Here is an 18903-nt window from a genome sequence, read left to right as displayed (position 1 = left end):
CTGACACATGAATGAGGCACACAACTCCTTCTCTTCACTTTTTGACATAGGTTCAAAACATGAATTGAAAATAGACCTACACACCCCAGGCAAAAGAAACACAATAAGGAGGTTTAGGCCTATTTTTTTGAAATGTGTTGTAAAATTTTGCTTGTAAAAAAAAACAACAAAACATTGATAGGCTAATGCAGTCAAGTTCAACATTAGTGCTACTGCCTCATTGGTGCTTTTGTGTAGTAAATAATAGGCTAAATAGTAGCCTACTGTAGCTGTTACCCAGCCCTCACTTCCAACTTGAGTAAGAGAGACACAGGCTGTTTGTGATGTGGGGTCTTTTACCATATATGGCTCTTCATGCAGACCTCACCAGGATGTTCGGACTGCGTTTTATCACAGAGGTGGGCGGGTTGCAGGAGCATGGTCTCATCCTGCAGATAGGCCTATGCAACTGGGGAAGTTCATGTCAACTTGCCTTGAAGTAGGCTAGTAACTGGTTTCAAACATAATGTGAGCAGGTGGTGTTGCCAGTTTTAATAGGCTAAAACAAAAAGAGCAAAACCAGCCCAGTTTTTTTTTTTTTTTTTGTCACCCTAAATAGGCTATTATGATAGCTTACTAAATATCAGTAGCCTAAGCTATGTTCAGAGGACCTACCCTACCTACATAAACAGATTTAGGCCTAATATTTTACAAGAATAGGCTAATATTCTTTTAACCATATACTTAAGGACGTCGAAATCGCCATTAGCACTTTATTGTAAGCAACGTACCAAAGAATGGACTAAAAAAGTGTCAACTGATAAGTTTTATATTGAAGAAACGAAACCTTTATGCAACAACTAGCTACCTGGCAGCTTCTGCCGCTGTCGGCAGCGGATGCATTCCCTCCTCCCCTCACCATGGCAACAGGAAGCGGTACAGGGTAGCAACAGCAGGCGGCGCTCGAACATCTGACCAGGGTCTTAACAGACCCAAAACAGACAACACATGCGAGAGGAAGAAACAAATGACAGACAAAATGGCTGGGGACAAAGCTAGCTGCCTTGCTAATGTAAACACCCACCAATAACAACCTGGAGCTGGAGCGACGACAGCGTTACTCAACAGCTTTGACACTGCGAATGAGACTGTACGTTGACACGACGTTTATGACCTGGAGTGTTTCAGCTGACGCGGTGTTGATGTAACGTTAGCTCGTTATGTAGCTTAGCTCTGTAATTAGCTTAGGTGGTTTTCTGTTGGCTAGCTGTACGTTAGCGTTTTCCGTGACAAAAACAGTCTAGCCATGTTTCAGATATATCAGTAAATAATTTCAACCCAGGCACAAAGCTGTTTTGAATAGATATTTAGTTTCGACGTTGGCTGTAATGCGCTGTCAGTCGTCTGAGCGAGCCATCAGCTGGCTGTCAGCGAGCTAATGCTAATCAGCTGATGTTCCTCTCGCTATCACCAGATGTAACTTATTACCCCCGCAAACTGAACCCAGCCAGAGCAGACAAGATCTCTATGGATCAGGCTACATTAAATCAATGTTTTAATCCAATTAGGTGGTTTGTCTTGTCAACGCTGTGTAGGTAGATGGGGACTTGAACTCAGTCACAAGTTAAAGCTACAGAAACTTGTCGGGTAACGATTGAATGTTATAATGAGATTTTTTTGTTTTTGTTGTTGTTCCTAATATGCAGTTTGTACTCACGGTTTTGACTTTTAAAGTTCCCTCTCTTCTCGTCCCCCCAGCAGTCCTACTAACTTTGATGAAAAATGATGAGCCAGCGGCGTGGGATCCATCTGGACCAATCAGAGCTGCTTTGCAAGAAAGGATGTGGTTTTTATGGCAACACTGGTTGGCAGGGCCTGTGCTCGAAGTGCTGGCGAGAGGAAAATCAGCGAGAAAAACAAAAACAGATCCAAGAAGACTGGGCGCTTGCTGAGAGGTCGGTCTGTCTGTCTGTCTGTCTGTCTGTCTGTCTGTCTGTCTGTCTGTCTTGTGTGCCCAGTGTAAAATTACCTAAAATTATAAACTCACCTGCTCATTTTGTTGGCCTGCTCTGGTGTCCGTCTGTCCACCTGACAACTAATACAACTGTATTGTTTTTCCTCGCAGGCTGCAGAGAGAGGAAGAGGAAGCTTATGCAAGCAGGCACCAGAAGGCCCAATCACAGCCGACCATCACACCCTTCAGCAAGTTTGAAGAAAGAAAAACTAAGGAAAAGTCCAGCAAAGTTAACACAGTGACCAAGTTTTTTATTCCCTCCTCGAAAACACCACCCAAAAAAGGTATATTAGCATTTACTGTAAGTAGATGATAGAATTGGTAGCTATTAAACTTCTGTTCTTTATGGCATATAATGTTCCCATTACTCATGAGAAAGTAAGTGATATCTTTGCCATAATTTGACCCGGTGTTACCTAAGTCCGTCCTCATTTTTATGGAAACCATTTTGGATCCCTGTTTTACTGAAACAAGAAGACCATACTGTGGTCAACCAAAATCAACTTCCCTCAATTTCCCTTGATGACTTACACACATGGCAGCCCATAGCAGAAGGAAAAAAAAATTCATGTGTTTGCAACTTTGATTAAAATACCATGTAATGTCTTCCCCACCAGATGGTGCTCCTTTTGACACACAGTCCAGCCCAAGCCCAAGCTCCTCTGCAAGTCGGCATTCCTCGGTGGACAGTGACCATGCAACAAAAGAGTTCATTGATTTTCTCAAGCCTCTGAAGTCTGGCAGGGAAATCTTCAAACAGTGTCGGGCCTTCACTGAAAGCATGGTCTACAAGCGGGTACGTTTAAAAACAGGCAATTTACTCCTTTCACACTGCCAGATAAGTGTACCTTTCTTGCAAGACAAAAATAACTCAAACTGATTCACATGAATGACAAAAGCCAAGTGTTTGTGTGACGTTTGCAGGTTTTTGCCCAGTGTAAAATTCAGTGCATTGGCAACTTGTGTCTGCTTTCTGTTATTCTGTTTCATGGCCACCTGTCCTCATTTATTACTGAAAACTTATCTCCTACCAGAGTTACTGGTATTACAGAATGAGCTAAGATTCCTTTGTCTGAAATGTAAGGTAAAATGTAACAACAGTGATCAACAGAAGGGGTTATCACTTTTCACATAGTCTGTTTGTCAGGCATTTACTATTAGTGAATTTGAAAATACTCTCTACAGTTAAACAGATAAAACAATCAATATCAAAACCAGGCACAATGTATCATTCTGTCATGTCTGGGCTTGAGTTTGATATCTGCCCTTGTAACATTGTCATATTTATTTTTCAAAGAAATTAAATGTTATATTATCTGAGGTGAAATGTTTACACACATTCCTTTAATACAGGACATGGGTGCAGATGAGCTGTCGGAGTGTGTGCAAGACTTCTACCAGAACCTCTCAGATCGCCTCCAGACCCAGTTCAAAGGTGCTGCTTAACGCTTCAACCGTTAACTCCGTACAGCTGATTTGTTTTGTTAAACTCTGAGATTTAATTAACTATAAAACAATGGATGTCACTAATATACAGTTAATAATGTCTCATGTATAAATATTATTGTTTTTGGGGTTTTTTTTTGTTAGGTTCATCAGATCATGTAGAAAATGTTATGGATGAAGTGGAGAAGTATATGATGACTCGTCTCTACAAGGAAGTTTTCTGTCCTGAGACCACAGATGATGAGAATAAGGACCTGGCCATTCAGAAGAGAATCAGGTTTGGAGAGAAAAGTTGTAATAATGCCTAAATAAATTTTCTATGCAGGTTGTCATTACTGTCCCTGCATTTCTCTGAGCACAAGGAAACACAGTTGCAGGTCGAATTATTACAGCTGAGATCTGAGTTGTTTTCACACGCTGTTTCAGAGCCTTGCACTGGGTCACCATAGAGATGCTGTGTGTTCCTGTTGATGAGGAGATTCCTGAGGTTTCTGACAGCGTAGTCAAAGCCATCACAGGTAAGTCTCTTTAGGTGTATTTTCCAGAAGCCCATGGCAGGACGACACCTCATTATCTTAACAGTAGAGATCCAGTTGGATTTTCATTTGAACAATTTTATCTCCTCATATTTCTGCATCGTACCAGATGTGATTGAAATGGATTCGAAGCGTGTACCCAAGGAAAAGCTGGCATGTATCACTCGTTGCAGCAAGCACATCTTCAACGCCATCAAAGTCAGCAAGAAAGAGGCTGCGTCAGCAGATGACTTCCTCCCCACCCTCATCTACATTGTGTTGAAAGCAAACCCTCCGCGACTGCAGTCCAACATCCAGTACATCACCCGCTTCTGCAACCCCAGCAGACTTATGACTGGAGAGGATGGTTACTACTTCACTAATTTGGTGAGGAGATGAGTGCACACTTGTATTTATATGATTCATGGTTGTGTGTGTTTCAAATTCCAGTTTTCTTCATCTTATTTTAATCAGAGAAGGTAAAATGAATCACAAATACTTCTGCATGTGATGCCATTCAGCCTACAGCACTACACCTGCTTAAGTCGTCATAAAGTTGTAGGAACGTAGACTTTAGTAGTTCTATTTAGGTGTACCTAATAAACCAGCACCTGAACATATACGTATATAAAAACAATAAATGCCAGATGTTATTACCAGTCAGTCCTGAAATCCCGCTCAGGTCATGTGAGCGTCAGTTGAGTAACAAGTCAGATAGCTGTCCCAATAGACCATGATGCAATCTGGCCAGCTACAAAACAAGTTATAAAAATGTCTTGCTTACAAAGCAAAAAAAAAAAATACAGATTCAGAAAAAGAAGTTATAGCTAAAAAAAGGACAACTGCACTGACACAAATGACTCGAGTCAGTGAGTCAGTTGAAACTATTCAAAACATTCAAAGCTTTATGTGGTCTTGAACACTGTTGATCCCTAATGTTTTTTGGTATTTGGTTTAAGATTTGACACTGCTGGAAGGAAATTAGCTCTGTGGCTACTTGCTTTGCTGTGTTGGTCAACACCTGCTTTAGTATTTTCGTTTAATTAATTAATTTGCAACCCTAGTCTAAATGAATCTGATGGCAGAATGATTTTTTTAAATAACCCCCCACATCCCCTCTCCCCAGTGCTGTGCAGTGGCCTTCATTGAGAAGCTGGACGGTCAGTCTCTAAACCTGAGCTCTGAGGAGTTCGAGCTCTACATGACGGGCCAGGCGTCTCCCAACTGGCCTCAGGCCTCCGGAGCTTCGTCCGGCTCTCCGGGCAGCGCAGCTCTCAGTCAGGTCCACAAAGGACTGGACCTGCTCACAGGGCTCGGGGAAAGACAGGAGCGTGTTATGGAGAAGGCTCGGCAACTGGAGAGCGACCTTATCGACTGGACAGACGAGGTAGAGCAGAAGGTGCAGAGTGTCCTGGAGAGCTTTCCACCAGAGACACAAAACCCTCCCGCACCCACAGCTAGTGAGACGTCTGCAGCATCATCAGCAATAGACTCTGACAACGTTGAAAATGAGCTCCTGCCCCCACCACTGCAACCACAAGTGTTTGCTGGGTGATATGAAGAGTTCTGCTCTGAAAGAATCTAGAGGCTTTACTCCCCCCCCCCCTCCTTGCTGTTAAACCTGGCTGTTGGTATGCACATCCAGCAGCCATTGGACATGGATCCTATCATCACTTCAGCCATCTCAATCTCATCCATCATCCCAGAGGGCCTGACAATTAAAAGTAATGGAACAATTGATTTAGAAGAATAGTTTGGCATTTTGGGAAGCTAAGACACAGACCTTCTTGTAGAGAGTTAAAGAGGATGATTAGTGCCACTCATGTCTGTACAGTTAAATAGTCATGAAATGTATCCATCCATCCAAGTGTAAGAACAACAGACTACTTCTGTTTTTATACAGATGTGTGAGCTTCAGAAGATCTAGCAGGTGAGTTTTGTCACCTGGAGATTTTTTATGCTAAGTGAACTATCCCCAGGCTTCAGTTTCATAACTCTCCACCAGGGTTTAAGTAAAGTAAAGTAAAGTATGCCTTTATTTATCCCACAATGGGGAAATTCACAGGGTTACAGCAGCAGTACATACATACAAATACATTCACACATGCAGTGCACACTGCTACTGGTAAAAAATATAAATATAAGACAAATAATAGGTTGGGTTTTCCAAAATGGCAAACTATTTCTTGAACATCAGGCAACATGAAGCATAGTCACAGTCTTTTATCTTGGATTCATGGCAGAGCCCCCACGTCCTGTTGCTAGTACAGTGTCAGACTTGTACTGGGCCATGTGCTTCGGTGCTCCCAGGCTATTAATTAACGGCCCCAGTCCTCTCATCCCAGCATATTCTGACTGTTGCTTCTTTCAAGTAGGGTGTGCAGCCAAACCCTCCACAGAGCATCGTCCAGGAGGCATCCTGATCAGATGTCAAGACCACTTCTTCTGCCCCCTTTTAATGCAAAGTAGCAGACTGATTCCACACCAGAGTAAAACCCAAACATCTAAGAAGATCACTCTCAGTGGAGTTTTCAGTACCTCAGTACTCCTTCATCCTTGTTATTGTTGTTACATTTGTGGAAACTAGGATAAATGGTTGTATGTTTTATTGTGTGTTGTTATCATTCACAACTCTCCAAACAGGAACCCTACTGCTCAAGTAGCTTTTAATATAACATATGCAGTTCAGTAAAATGTTTTTGGGGAAATGAAAAAGGAAAGTCTTAATGGGGTAACCCCTTACTTCCCCTTACTGAAAGCCCATGCTCATGATTTCTGCTGTATGTACTATGTAGGTTACTGACCGCTGGAAATGTTTCCGGAGACAAAGGCCGTCCACGGTTGTGCATGCAGGAAAGTGTGGGCGAGTGTGTGTTGCATGGACATGTTCCATTAATGTCTATAAATCAAGCCCCCCCTGCCCCCGCCCCCGCCTCTGTTATGTGTGTGCGTGTGTGCGTGCTTGCGTTGTAGTCTCGTTTTCATGCCAGACCTCTCACTCCAGCCCTAAGTTGGATGTACAGTGATTTTATTTTTCTATAGAATGACAGGTATCAATTCTTCTGGATGCAATAGGAGACATTAATCCTGTAATATTTACAGTAGTTATCTCATCAAAGAAAATAGTTTGAAGACATGTTACATGAATTTTAATGGTTGGATAGTAAAATGTTGATCTATTAAGTTATCTTCTCGAGAAGGTGTTACAAGCATGTCCCATCTAAGAATAAAAATCAGGTTTTAGGAGAATGACTTAATTTGTCAGAGCTTTGGTATGAACTATGTAACAAGGCAAAGATGATGCAGTTTCTGTATGTGCAAGGCATAAAAATCGCCCCCACACCAGTTTCATGTATTTTAAAGCACTTTTCTTCCGTTTTGATTTTGAAGCTCACATTGAATGAAGGAAGTGATTTCTCTGTCAATTTGAAAGGATAGAAGATTATTGGTGAAAACAGTGTTGAGGGCTTGTGCCACGCCAGTGTTTTCCAACCAAGTCTTTATATTTGGCAGAGTTGTATGAATTAATTATGTGAAAGGGATATTCTTTTTCCCTTGGCCATCAGCTAACATTTCTTTATGTTGCTAGAGCTGAAACTTTTTTTTTGTTCACATTTGCAATAGTGTAGTCGGTGTGTCGTTGCTTTCCAATTTTAGTTTGAGAAAAAGCTTTTAATGCAAACAACAGCTTGATTAACTTCATTGCACTGTATGCAGAAGCCATTTATGAGGTATTTTAAAGTTTGAAACACGTTTGTAACCTTATAGGTTTGTTATTGTATCACATGGGAGAAAGTAATAATACTGTCTTTTATTTAAATGTAACTTATTGGGGCAGTATTAGTATATTTGCATCTATGGGTGTGTGATGATGATTAATAAAAACTGAAAATGCATGTGCATTTGTGTGCGGTTCCTGCTCATGTTGATTCACTTGTCTGTCATGAATTTTCTAACTAGGATTAGTTAACACTGAGAATGTAATTATTTGTATGCATAAAGTATATTCATGAAGTCATTTCAGATGTGTTAAAGAATATAAAAGCTACTGTGTAGATAAGATATTATGCAGCTTAGGCCATGTACAAGGTTTGTGTTTATGCAAAAATACATTGTGAATTTGGTTTGTCCTGTTATCGTTTATTATTTATTCTCCTGTTTTTGACCTATTCTTCTCAAAAGTGAGTGCAGATGCATTTCAGCATATTGAGTTCTCAGAAATGGGGTGGTACTTTCACTTCTCCTTTTTTTTTTTACTGTTAATAAAGTTTCCAGGGTTGAGATATACCTTAGGAAACTGGGGGGGGGGGGGGGTATAATTTGTGAAATAGTCAAAAGAGTAAGTAACAAAAACAGAGGACATTGGATTGACACATCAATACTTGTACACAGTAGCATAAATGCCCATCATTTAAATGAACTTTGATTTAACAAAAGATGACAATCCCTTGTTTCGGCAGTGTTTTGGAAAAAGGGATGTCCTGTGTTGTTGCATGTTGAAATTCAGAAGACACTTTCACTTCCCTCCTCATTAGATATAAATGCACCACACTGTGCACTTGTTTCTTGCAATCAGAGCCATCACAATGGACAAGGTCATATCATTTCTTGGTAAGTTTCTTCAGTTTGTTCACAATATCTCAAACTTCACATTCTGATAAACTTGTCCAGTTGGCCATTTACCTTCAATTATTCACTGTTTCAGTTCTTTCAACCCTTCTGCAGCATGCAGTATCCCGTGGTATGTACCAAATATTCTTGTTGTTCACTTCTAGATATAAATTTATCTCACAAAAACATTTGTGTTTTTAAGATAAGTGTGTCATGTAAGCATATAGAATCTGTATTTTTAGTTTGGTTTCTGCTGAACAATAGATTGATGTGATTGTAAGTATTTATATTGCGCATTAACATCCATATTCAAAATATAATTTGTATTTGTTTCCATAGTTGTCCCTGAGACCACATTCAGAGCTATTTTAGAGAACCTATCGAAGGAGACAAGGATCTTCTCTGATCAAAGTGTCAAGCTGAAATGCAGCGTTCCTGATAGCTACAAATCCAACTGGAATTTCTGGTGGTATAGACAGAATCAGAAGCTACCTTATACTGGGGAGACCCTTACTCTCTGGAATGTCGGAGTTAAAGAGGATGGGATATATACCTGCAAGGGAGTGAGGGACTCAGCAGTGGGAAACATATTCACTCTTGAAAGTCTGCCTCTCGAGATCAGTGTGGATGGTAAAATCTTTTTTTGTTTTGTTTGTAACATTGAAAAAATCTTTTCATAATCTGTTAACTTCAAAAGCAGATGTACTCCTATACGCCCTAAACTACTCTGAAAAATCATATGGTGCATCCTGGACATTTGAGTTTAGAAATGTAGATGATTTAGCATGTTTTGGTCTTGGTTTGATTGCTGTGACTTTTCTCTGTCATCTTTGTACAGGGGGGTGGGCTATCCTGCAAGTCCCACATGATCCCGCCCTTGTTGGAGAATCCTTAAAGGTCACATGTCTACTCCGGAATAACTTCCCAGTTTATGGGGCGATTCTGTACAGAGATGGTGTTGAAGTTATGAGTCAATCTTCCTTAGAGTTCAGGCTGACCAACTTGTCCCTTGATGATAATGGAATGTATTCTTGTCGTGTTTCTTGGGAAGCCAGTGGACGCACTGTGTCCATCCAGTCAGTTGAGACTGAAGTGACGGTCCTAGGTGAGTAATGTAGCCTATATATAATGGGCTGCTTATACTGAGTTTGCTTTTGGTTGCAGGTTACACGTTAAAAGAATAGTTAGACGTTTTAGAAAATGCACTTACATCTAAGACTCAAATGAGAAAATCAACCACACTTTCACATATTCCCGCTTAATATGAATCTACAGCTTCTTCTACAGGTTCTTTTCCAAGATAGCAAAATCAGCGGTCTCTTCTTCTTTTTCTTTTCTTTTCAGTAAATTTAAAATGTAGTGTTAACATCACAATTTGTTGTCATGGGAGTTGTTACTTGGTCCAAGTCAGTGTTTGTTGGTGGAGACTTGTCAGACTTATGAATACTGCACTAAACAAGGAAAAAGTACCATTCCATGTTGGTATAAGGAGTTTGAAGATTTAGTTACCTGTCTTCAGTCTTTACGTTAAGTTACTGTACAGACATGTGAGTATTTGTGTAAAAAGTCTAATTCCTCCTATATGCAGTATTTACAGTAATTCTCAGCCTATAGACTACATACAAAACTCAAAATGTACCTGTCACTAATGCTTTCTCTTCTGTGACTCTGTCTCAGAGGTCTTGTCAAAGCCCGTCATGAAGATTGATCCACAAGATGGGTCACAACTCATGACTCTCACCTGCCAGGTGGAGTACAATGCCAAAGCTCCAATACTCTTCTATTTCTACAAGAACAACAGACAACTAGGAACAGCAAACTCTGGCGGAACTGATTCGTACAGAAAGTCTCCAGGCCTCTACAAATGCAGGGCCAAGGTGCCTCTGTTGGACATCACCCTGTGGAGTGAGCCCGAACCCTATGAACCAGCAGCAGGTATTTAAATGTAGGTAAACGTAATCTGCTGTGTGTCCATGACAAAGAAAAAACTAAAACTATAATCCTCTTCCTTAATCATCAGATGCGTGAAGCATCACACAGGAGCTGCACAGCTACTGAAGCCCACTTGGCTCTGACCCAATAGGACCACTGATGATGAGGCCTCCAACTCATCACTGCAGTATCCCCTGGCTTTTACCCCTCCTTTTATCGCCTCTACCTGCCTCCTACAACTGAGTCAACAGCAGCCCCATCCACTGAAGCTCCTGCCTTTATTCAAGCCACTGAAGCAGAGCACCCAACCCCCAGATCCTCTGCTGACACCAACTCCAGCGCCTTTGCTACATTCAGTCTATTAACCAACCTGCTGCCCCCTACCACAGATAATTCTGCCTCTTCATTTTAGCAATCAGGTGATATGTCTCATATGTGTGAAGAATCAGGTGGCTCCAGAAACATTACACACATTATATACTGTGACAGAATTTAATGATGATATGTGATGCTAATCATACTGGGCCAATGAATGCCCACTTTTTATATGATTCATTTGAAAGTATTATTATTCATGATCTCATGTAGGAAAGTAACTCAATCAGTAGTGATGGGTAAAATAACTAATGCCATATTGGTTAAAACAAATAAAGCATTCAATATAAAACATGTGTTACTGAATTTTTAATTTTACACAACCCTCTCTTTGAACAGCAATACTGCTTACATATTAGAAGTATTGGTGTAATAACATGGCATTGAGTGTTGCAGAGAGGTAAGGTCATTTTCTTCCCAGGTTGACCATTAGAATAGGAATACATTTAAAGAGCTCAGTGAATGTGGTATTCTCTGTTTGCTCAACACATTCATGATACATTTCTATGTCTTAATTTTCAGTTCATAACTTATAGAGCCAAGGTCAGCCACAAAGGAAACACTGGTCTGCGTCTGCATGAGAAAAGAAATAGTGAAACAGACAAAAGAGGAACATAGGATGGAATGACAGGTGAAATGGAGGCCATGGTGTTAAACTGAGGGCAAACTATCAATAAATATTTCAGAGTCATGGGTTCGAGGGAGTAAACATACATATACATATAAGTATATTGTGCAGCCATACACAAGAGTGTTGGGGTTTTCTCATTTTTATTCAGAGGGTTAAACTAGAAGAACCAACAAAAGGTAAAAATGCAATAAACATGATATTGATATAGTAGGTCTTCAAATATTCAGACTAGTGTACAGTTCAACTTTTGAGCAGCTCATGAGTGATAAGTAAAGTAGTGTAGCACCGCCAGTATTTGGTCTTTTGTCAGATATGGTCAAGTTGGAACAGCAGTATAGAAGAAGAGTGTCAGTACCACTGGTGAGTATCAGGCCTTGTCTGAGTAAAGCAGAAACCCAGAGAAGATGCTGTCATCCTCACTGCTGGCATACGCCCCGTTCCAGTCTCTGAGCGTCTCCATCCACACCTGATCCCCCACCGCCAGCCGCAGCACCACCAGAGTGGAAGCCTGGTCGATGTCTTGACCGTACAAAGAGTCCCGTGTCCTTACCCGCCGGGACCCGTTCACCACCAGTGTGGCTCGCAGGGGTTGATTGCGTACCGTGATGTGGAAGGAGAAGACATAAACCCCAGCATGGACGCATGTGAAGCTGTTGGAAGTAACATTGAAGTGGTTTTCTTCGTTGTAGAAGATTTTGTCAAAGCGGATCGGGAAGCCAGAGGGAGGGAAGGACTTTCTCGGAGAGATGCCTACACTGAAAGCCGAGCGCTTCTGGGGAATGCCTGATCCTTTAGCTCCTTTGATTCCACGAACACCCCGCTCACCTCTCATCCCAGGGTAACCTCTGTCTCCTTTTGGCCCATGCATCCCTCGTATGCCCGGTGGTCCCTGAGGCCCACTCACCCCTTGTTCTCCTTGTGCTCCAGGAGGCCCCGGATCCCCTCGAACGCCTACGGGACCTGGGGAACCATGCTTGCCATTTATTCCCGGAATGCCCATCCCTCCCGGGATGCCAGGAGGCCCAGTATCCCCTCGCTCACCTTTTGGCCCTCTTTCCCCAAATGTGCCACACTCCCCCTTATCCCCCTTGTCTCCCTTGGGACCTTGCTCAACAGCCACTCCCGGAGGTCCAGCTGGCCCCTCTTTTCCGGGCTCTCCCTTCTCTCCGGCAGTCCCATTCTGGCCAGCTTCTCCTTTCTCGCCGATGTTACCTCTGAGACCTTGCAGCCCTATTTGACCTCTCTCGCCCTTGGAGCCAACATCACCTGCAAGGTATGGGACACTGATTCAGAACTACAGAAGTATAGCAACAAATGAAAAGCATTCAACAATCATCTGAACAAGTTTGACCTTTTTGTCCTGGTTTTCCTGGGACACCTGCTGGGCCAAAACTCCCACTGTTTCCTCTGTCACCCCTTTCCCCTGAGAAAATGACATAACAATATCCAACATGAGCAATCTGGGTGTTTTCTTATATACTGCAACAGGTGAAGGTGCACAAAATATCTGATGGGGCACAGATTCAGAGGCTTAAGGAGTAGGAGTCCCAGACAGTTTGAGTCTTTGTTTGAAGTCAGTTTATTTGAAGCCTGTTATATTTCTATCCACACCTGATATTAATCTGGTCATAAGTGTAAAAGTGTAGATTCCAATTTGTTACCTGCGAGGGATGTAAAATTAATTTTCTTGTGTTTCCATTAATTTTATCTTATGTAGTTTACATGGCAGAGTGCTCACTTCAGAGACCTACAATGCAATGCAATAAAGGCAGGAAAGTAGAACCTGCACCACAACTTCTCTTTGACAGTTTCCTGTAAAACCATTACCTCATAACAGGTCTGCACCCATGTGTCTGTGCTATATGCTGTATTCTCACAATATATTACACTGGAGTATACTGTAATAAGTAATTCTAAATTTGTATTTCACTACTATTACACTCACCTTTGTCTCCTTTAAGCCCCATTGGACCACTCATACCGGGTGGTCCTGGTAAGCCAGCTGGCCCTCCAAGCCCTTTTTCACCTGGGGGCCCTTGACAAGCAAACATTTGAGAGGTTCAAAGGAATGAAAACAAAAAAAACATTTTCTATATTTTATGCGATTTTATGAACGACTCGTGTACCTGCCAGGCCTTTGTCTCCCTTTGGCCCCCTGGGACCTCTCTCAGGTGGACAGCACTCACAGAAGTTGAAATAACACTCGTTGTAATCCAGGGTGTAGTTCTCATGTCCAACACCAGGGGGCTCAGTGCTCTCAGTGTAGTGCTGAGGAAAGTTGTGACTTTGGTAGGTGTTCTTCTCTGTGGTGGGCGGTGGGTGGGGCTGCACAGGATTTGCACCAGCCACTGTCTTGAGAGGTTTGGGCATGCTGGTGGTCACAGGGCTGTGCACTGTCAGATGAGGGATGGGCTTCTTGGTGTACTGGTACTTTGGCTTCGGTGTAGTCTTAGCCTCAGTGCAGGATAACACAGTGAGTGTAACCACAACTACAGCCACAAGGGTCAACGGACAGGAGATAATCCTCATGGTTGACAGGGATCTGAGGAGAGATGAGTCTATACAAGACAGCTTTCCTCTGTTGTTCTGCACCAATTTCATTTTCCATCTACTTTTGGTTTAAAGACAAGTCGGTTACAAATACAGCACACACTGATCTGATGAGCGGTTAACTGTTGCAGATAATATTACAAAGTATAAATAAGTGGTGAGATTTCTTCCCTTATTATTTCCATGCAAGTTTTCTATGTTCACTTTTGATTGCATTCACTTGCTTCTCTGCACTTATATCTTTCCAGTTAAAAATCTCAGACAGGAGCTTTTTTTTTTTTTTTTTTACAATTGACCCAGTAAGCCTACACTCTGCCTGTTACTCATTGCTCTTTTCATATGTCAGCTTCTCCAAGTAGTTTGTCAGTGAATTTGGAAGTTAAGGTGTTAAACTACAATGAGAGCCTACACTTTCTTGGTCACAATATCACATAACTATAGTTTCATCGTCTCTATGCAAACACCTAAACAGAAAATAAAATGTCTTAGAAGGTTGCTGGTTATGTTCATAATGCAACTTTCTGAGAACATGTATATAGAGAATAAACTTGAAAAGACTCACCCAGTTATGCATAAGTAGTATGGTCATTTATCCTCTCTAGCAGTGTCTTGGAAGCATCACCAGGAGCTCCAGGTCTCTCTGATATCTCTGCCAGGCTTGGGCGAAAGAACATCTCCACCAATGAGGGTGTTTTGTTGGAAGCACAGGGGGAGGTCTGAAATCCAATTATGGCGGGCTGGAGTTGACCCAAGGAGAACCACTGTGCTGTGGACCATTTTCTGTACCTCTGTTGTGTAGAAAGGTGCTTTTGTGACACGGGATACAGCGCCCACCAGGAGCACTCCATCGCTGTAAGCTAGGTGAGGAGCAAAGGCTGCGGGGCAATGGGTCACCTGATATGTGAGGCATTCCTCCAACATCCAACCAACTACCCAGACTCCTGCAGTGGGACAAAGCTAAGCAAAGAGGGTCCTGTAACAGATGCCAGGGAACTACAAGTTTCTTTCTTCAGGTGCAGGTTTGTACAGCTTTCTACATGTAGTTGCAGGAGGAATGGTGCAAACCATTTTTATTTTACGTCTTTTACTGTATAGTCCCACACAGAATCTTGCAAGTGGAGCTAGACGGCAACATCTGCAACAGATACTTTAAAATGAGTTACTGTGAGATTTGCACACCGGTGGGCAGCACAGGGAGCTCAGTATTTACAATCGACTGGCACTTGGTGAACATCCAGAAGAAAGCTTTAGCCTAAAGAGCACTGATAATCTCTTCACTCAACAGTTGCTAAACCTGAGATGTTTGTCAGAGAAACCAACTTATCTCCCTTGAATAAGTGCAGTGGCAATGCTTGCCTGGTCACAGTGACCGATTTACTGCACATGAGCCCCACAGACCGCTGGCAGCTACATTTTCTGACTATGATTCGAACTGTGTGGTCGGACAATGATTCATTCTTACAGTGTAACCCGAGAGCATTGGGTTTTTGTCGAAAAGTGATTTTCTGCGAGCTGTCTGATGGAAACTCTCGACTTGCCAGTGACAATGGATGTTTGAGCAGTGGACATGCCTCAGTTGTCAAAGACCTCAGGTCCTCAGAGAGATCTATGACCAGCAATGAGTGAGCAGGAAGAAGGGAAATGAATTTGGGAAACAGAGAGGGGTGATGCCTGGATGAGGAGAGAACCAGCAAACAGGAGAAGACTGTGTTTATTTAAGTTATTTTCAAAGTCTCATGTACACTTTCTTCTTATCCCCACACCTCCATCTACTCGTTCTTCTTCCCCCCCCCTCCTTCCCAGCAGCTCAGGTGAAGTATCCCTGACTTGCCCCTCGGTGGAAGACAAACAGATGGAGTGTAAGATACGCAGCTGAGTCCTGAGAGTGAGAGAGAGGGGGTTCCTCTGGGGTTCTCCATGCCCGACCTCAACCCTGTCGTATCTCAGCTCCATTCAGACCACACACAACAGCGGCGGTCAGCTTACAGTGCCCAGCTGGTCACAGAGGACCCAGGCGCCGCTCACCTGGCCATTCATTTAACACTGGCACCGGCCTTGCCCCCAGCCTCCATCCACACGCAACTATAGAGCGAGGGATAAGGAACAGTTAACTCACTCAGCGGGCGCAGCCGAGCAGAGAGAGAGAGGACCAGTGATGACTTGGGTGGATGGACGTGTATTACCTTACATTAACCCCATTCATGTAAAGGAGAGAGCTCGAAGCCTTAGTGAATGTGTATAGAGAGAGTGAAAGCAGCTGAGAGCGGGACAATAAGAGCGAGACTTGTTTGGTAACTAACACAGCATCCAGCCATAGTGTCTGTAGGATTATTTCCCCACTGTGCTCACAAGTAAGGCCATGGACTGTGTTTTGGTCTTTACTGTGAGATCTTATCAAAGAAAATCTAGATCCTGCAGAATTAGTGGCTAATGACTTTGGCAAATGATCTGCTGGCAGTGAAGGCACATCTCAATGTAGTGAGGCAGCATACAAAAACACTTTCTGCCTCTCCCATAACACTCTCTGACAATGCTGGATTGGTTTCTAATGCACTGATTTTGCAAACACAATGGCCTTTTCCACAAAAGGAAATTACTGGAGGAACACTAACCATGTTTACATTTGCTGGTAGTTGGTAGTTCAAAAGTGATTAATTGATGTTGCCAATTTTAGCAAGATATACTTTATGAAGTTATATGTGATCAGTTATCTGTATGATATCATTTATATACCCTACTGTTTTACACTTTTCTCTTTTTGTCTTTTTACAGATTGAGATACAGTTTAACATTACGTAATGTTAAGATAAGCTGTATCTGCTGGCTGTAACTTAATATTTAACAGAGTTGCACCAGTAGTATCGATCTTCCCACCTATCGCAGTGTAGTCCCCGAATCGTCCAAATATTACTGTAAATAACAATTTTACACTCACTGAAAATGTAGCTTTTGTTTTCTCGCAGCATTTTGACTTCTCACGCTGCTGCAGTGATGTAGGAGCTTTCTCAGAGTTGCACTGTGAGATCACTGTTTCTAATGTGTGGGTACAGGTGTATTAAAGCAGACTGAGTCCTGACACAAAGCAAAGGTGGAGCAGACAACAAATGCAGTATCTGTTGTCTGCATTTAAATGCAACACAAAAAGTCATTACAAGCAGAGTGCAGTGTGTGGTGTGGCCTGAACATGAACGGGTGACTCACTCCTGGCCGGCCAGTTCATTTTGTGGTTCAATAGAGGAAATGAAACAAGAGAAGTCAAAGCTTGCAAGTATCTGTGGAAGTATATGAAACAAAACCAGACATGAATGGATGGTGTATCCATCCTCTTGATCCACCTCTGCTTCTTCAAACTCTTTCATTTACCACCCAGCTGCAGCTGCGCTATACCTGTACACCTATAGTTCCCATATCCAACTCACCAACTGCCCTTATGTGCCCATAAATCAACAAACACACCCTAAGAACCATATGCACTGTTGCCAATAAAGTTTGAATAATTTTCTTTTACCTCTTCCCATGAAATGGTTATTACAATGTGATTTATTCTTAATAGATAAAGTGTATACCTTCTAAAAACTCTTGATCAAACTATTGATCAATCTCTTTCAATCAATACATATCACTGTGAGAATTAAACCACAATTAACCTTTATAATCGGAATAAAAAGAAGAATTTGTCTGAAAATAAAATTATTCCAACTTTATGGGCAACAGTGTAAAACAAAGAGCCGTGCTGTCTTTACCTTCACCCTCAGCTTTAGTCCTAAACTGATTATTTGCACAATTCCCTATCCAGAGGACAGATTATTTCTCTGCTTGTCCACTTGGTGGCAGACTTGTATTTTTGACGACAGATGGTGAATTATTTAGAATAACTGTTTAGATGCCTGATCAGACCCAAACAAATATTCATGTTATGTGTTTGAGGTATGCAGAAACTTAATATGTATACTTTAAATCAGCTCATATTATGTCTTACTTTAACCTTTACAGTTACATTATTCAGGTTGTAATGATGGTGCACAAATATGCCCCACTCTTACTGTGAGCCAGTGGCTGAAAAAGATGTTTTCATGTGCATTAAGTCCACTGATCACGTCCGTATTTGGCTCCAGCCGGGGGTTCACACCTCGCTGGACTCAGGTTTTTATCAGACCAGCCACTCCTAGGCTCATATTGACTGATTCATAACTGAGATACTAAGTGGAGCATACGGTGAATTCCTCCTCTGTCTTTGATCAACAAGGAATGGAAATACTTGCACAGTCACTCCAAATATCACAGTTAAAACTTGGTCTGATTGTAGTGGGATCAGTTTGGAAAGACGTAAATTGTCTTCAAACCATAATAATGCAATCCTGAATCTGATCTCTGCTGTGGATGTGAGTGCATTCCCAAATCATTTTTACCATCATTTTACCCTATTGAGTCCAAATTTAGATTGTGTTTTTTACTCTGTGGAGCAAACACTTTGTATCTTAGAACCTTTTTGTCTGTAATCCTCATTACAGAGAAACTCAGTTTCAATTCAACAATACAAGAGCAAATAACAAGTATTCCTGGATTGTGGTTTAATTGGAAAATTGATTGAAATATCTAAAGAATATTGTCTATTTAGTATGTATAAGACTTTTTGTTGCAAATTTTTTTTTTTCTTATCACCTAAGGGAAAAACTGAGATAAAGTGCCACCACCCCCAACCCACCTGTATGACTGCAGTGCAGACAACAACAACACACACACACACACACACACACACACCCTGAAGTGCAAACAATGATCCCTCAAAACAAGCCAATTAAATGACTTAATAATACATTATTATAAAGACTAAACCTAACCATTTGTAA

General features: G+C 41.8%; 3 protein-coding genes across 4 annotated transcripts; 2 read left to right on the top strand and 1 right to left on the bottom strand.

The window, feature by feature from the left end:
* Nucleotides 1-991: 991 nt before the first annotated feature.
* LOC146976518 (rab5 GDP/GTP exchange factor-like) lies at nt 992-5699 on the top strand. Of its 2 annotated transcripts, none has more exons than XM_085796367.1 (9): nt 992-1129; nt 1741-1934; nt 2105-2277; nt 2611-2789; nt 3347-3428; nt 3584-3716; nt 3866-3957; nt 4085-4341; nt 5081-5699. In XM_085796367.1, exons 2-9 carry the CDS (start codon nt 1762-1764, stop codon nt 5507-5509), a joined length of 1518 nt encoding a protein of 505 aa, XP_085652493.1. In that variant the 5' UTR covers nt 992-1129; nt 1741-1761; the 3' UTR covers nt 5510-5699. The 2 variants fall into 2 exon arrangements, with proteins under 2 accessions (XP_085652493.1, XP_085652492.1); XM_085796366.1 differs by having other exon boundaries at nt 1738-1934.
* Nucleotides 5700-8346: 2647 nt separating this feature from the next.
* LOC146976517 (Fc receptor-like B) lies at nt 8347-11162 on the top strand. Its single transcript, XM_085796353.1, has 6 exons — nt 8347-8565; nt 8660-8695; nt 8905-9195; nt 9404-9670; nt 10243-10500; nt 10586-11162. The coding sequence occupies exons 1-6, from the start codon at nt 8496-8498 to the stop codon at nt 10591-10593; spliced, it is 930 nt and encodes a 309-aa protein (XP_085652479.1). The 5' UTR covers nt 8347-8495; the 3' UTR covers nt 10594-11162.
* Nucleotides 11163-11637: 475 nt separating this feature from the next.
* On the bottom strand, nt 11638-15101 carry otol1b (otolin 1b). The gene is made up of 5 exons (XM_085796352.1): nt 14616-15101; nt 13630-14114; nt 13449-13538; nt 12855-12926; nt 11638-12769 (listed from the first exon to the last, which is right to left on the bottom strand). The coding sequence occupies exons 2-5, from the start codon at nt 14102-14104 to the stop codon at nt 11871-11873; spliced, it is 1536 nt and encodes a 511-aa protein (XP_085652478.1). The 5' UTR covers nt 14105-14114; nt 14616-15101; the 3' UTR covers nt 11638-11870.
* Between the last annotated feature and the right edge of the window lie 3802 nt (nt 15102-18903).

This window comes from Trachurus japonicus, chromosome 13 (genome assembly GCF_045865225.1).
Source record: "Trachurus japonicus isolate A0001 chromosome 13, Traja_1.0".
NCBI classification, from domain to species: domain Eukaryota; kingdom Metazoa; phylum Chordata; class Actinopteri; order Carangiformes; family Carangidae; genus Trachurus; species Trachurus japonicus.
This window is presented reverse-complemented; position numbering and strand designations above follow the sequence as displayed.

Excerpts from the sequence above, each read along its gene's own strand:
- LOC146976518 (XM_085796367.1), top strand. The coding sequence starts at position 1,762 with ATGATGAGCCAGCGGCGTGGGATCCATCTGGACCAATCAGAGCTGCTT. Across the intron at positions 1,935-2,104 it reads GACTGGGCGCTTGCTGAGAG|GCTGCAGAGAGAGGAAGAGG; the intron begins GTCGGTCTGTCT and ends TTTTCCTCGCAG. Across the intron at positions 3,429-3,583 it reads CCTCCAGACCCAGTTCAAAG|GTTCATCAGATCATGTAGAA; the intron begins GTGCTGCTTAAC and ends TTTTTTTGTTAG.
- LOC146976517 (XM_085796353.1), top strand. The coding sequence starts at position 8,496 with ATGCACCACACTGTGCACTTGTTTCTTGCAATCAGAGCCATCACAATG. Across the intron at positions 8,696-8,904 it reads GCAGCATGCAGTATCCCGTG|TTGTCCCTGAGACCACATTC; the intron begins GTATGTACCAAA and ends TTGTTTCCATAG. Across the intron at positions 9,196-9,403 it reads TCTCGAGATCAGTGTGGATG|GGGGGTGGGCTATCCTGCAA; the intron begins GTAAAATCTTTT and ends ATCTTTGTACAG.
- otol1b (XM_085796352.1), bottom strand. The coding sequence starts at position 14,104 with ATGAAATTGGTGCAGAACAACAGAGGAAAGCTGTCTTGTATAGACTCA. Across the intron at positions 13,539-13,629 it reads GGGAGACAAAGGCCTGGCAG|GGCCCCCAGGTGAAAAAGGG; the intron begins GTACACGAGTCG and ends TTGCTTGTCAAG. Across the intron at positions 12,927-13,448 it reads GGGGCTTAAAGGAGACAAAG|GGGAAAGGGGTGACAGAGGA; the intron begins GTGAGTGTAATA and ends TCATTTTCTCAG.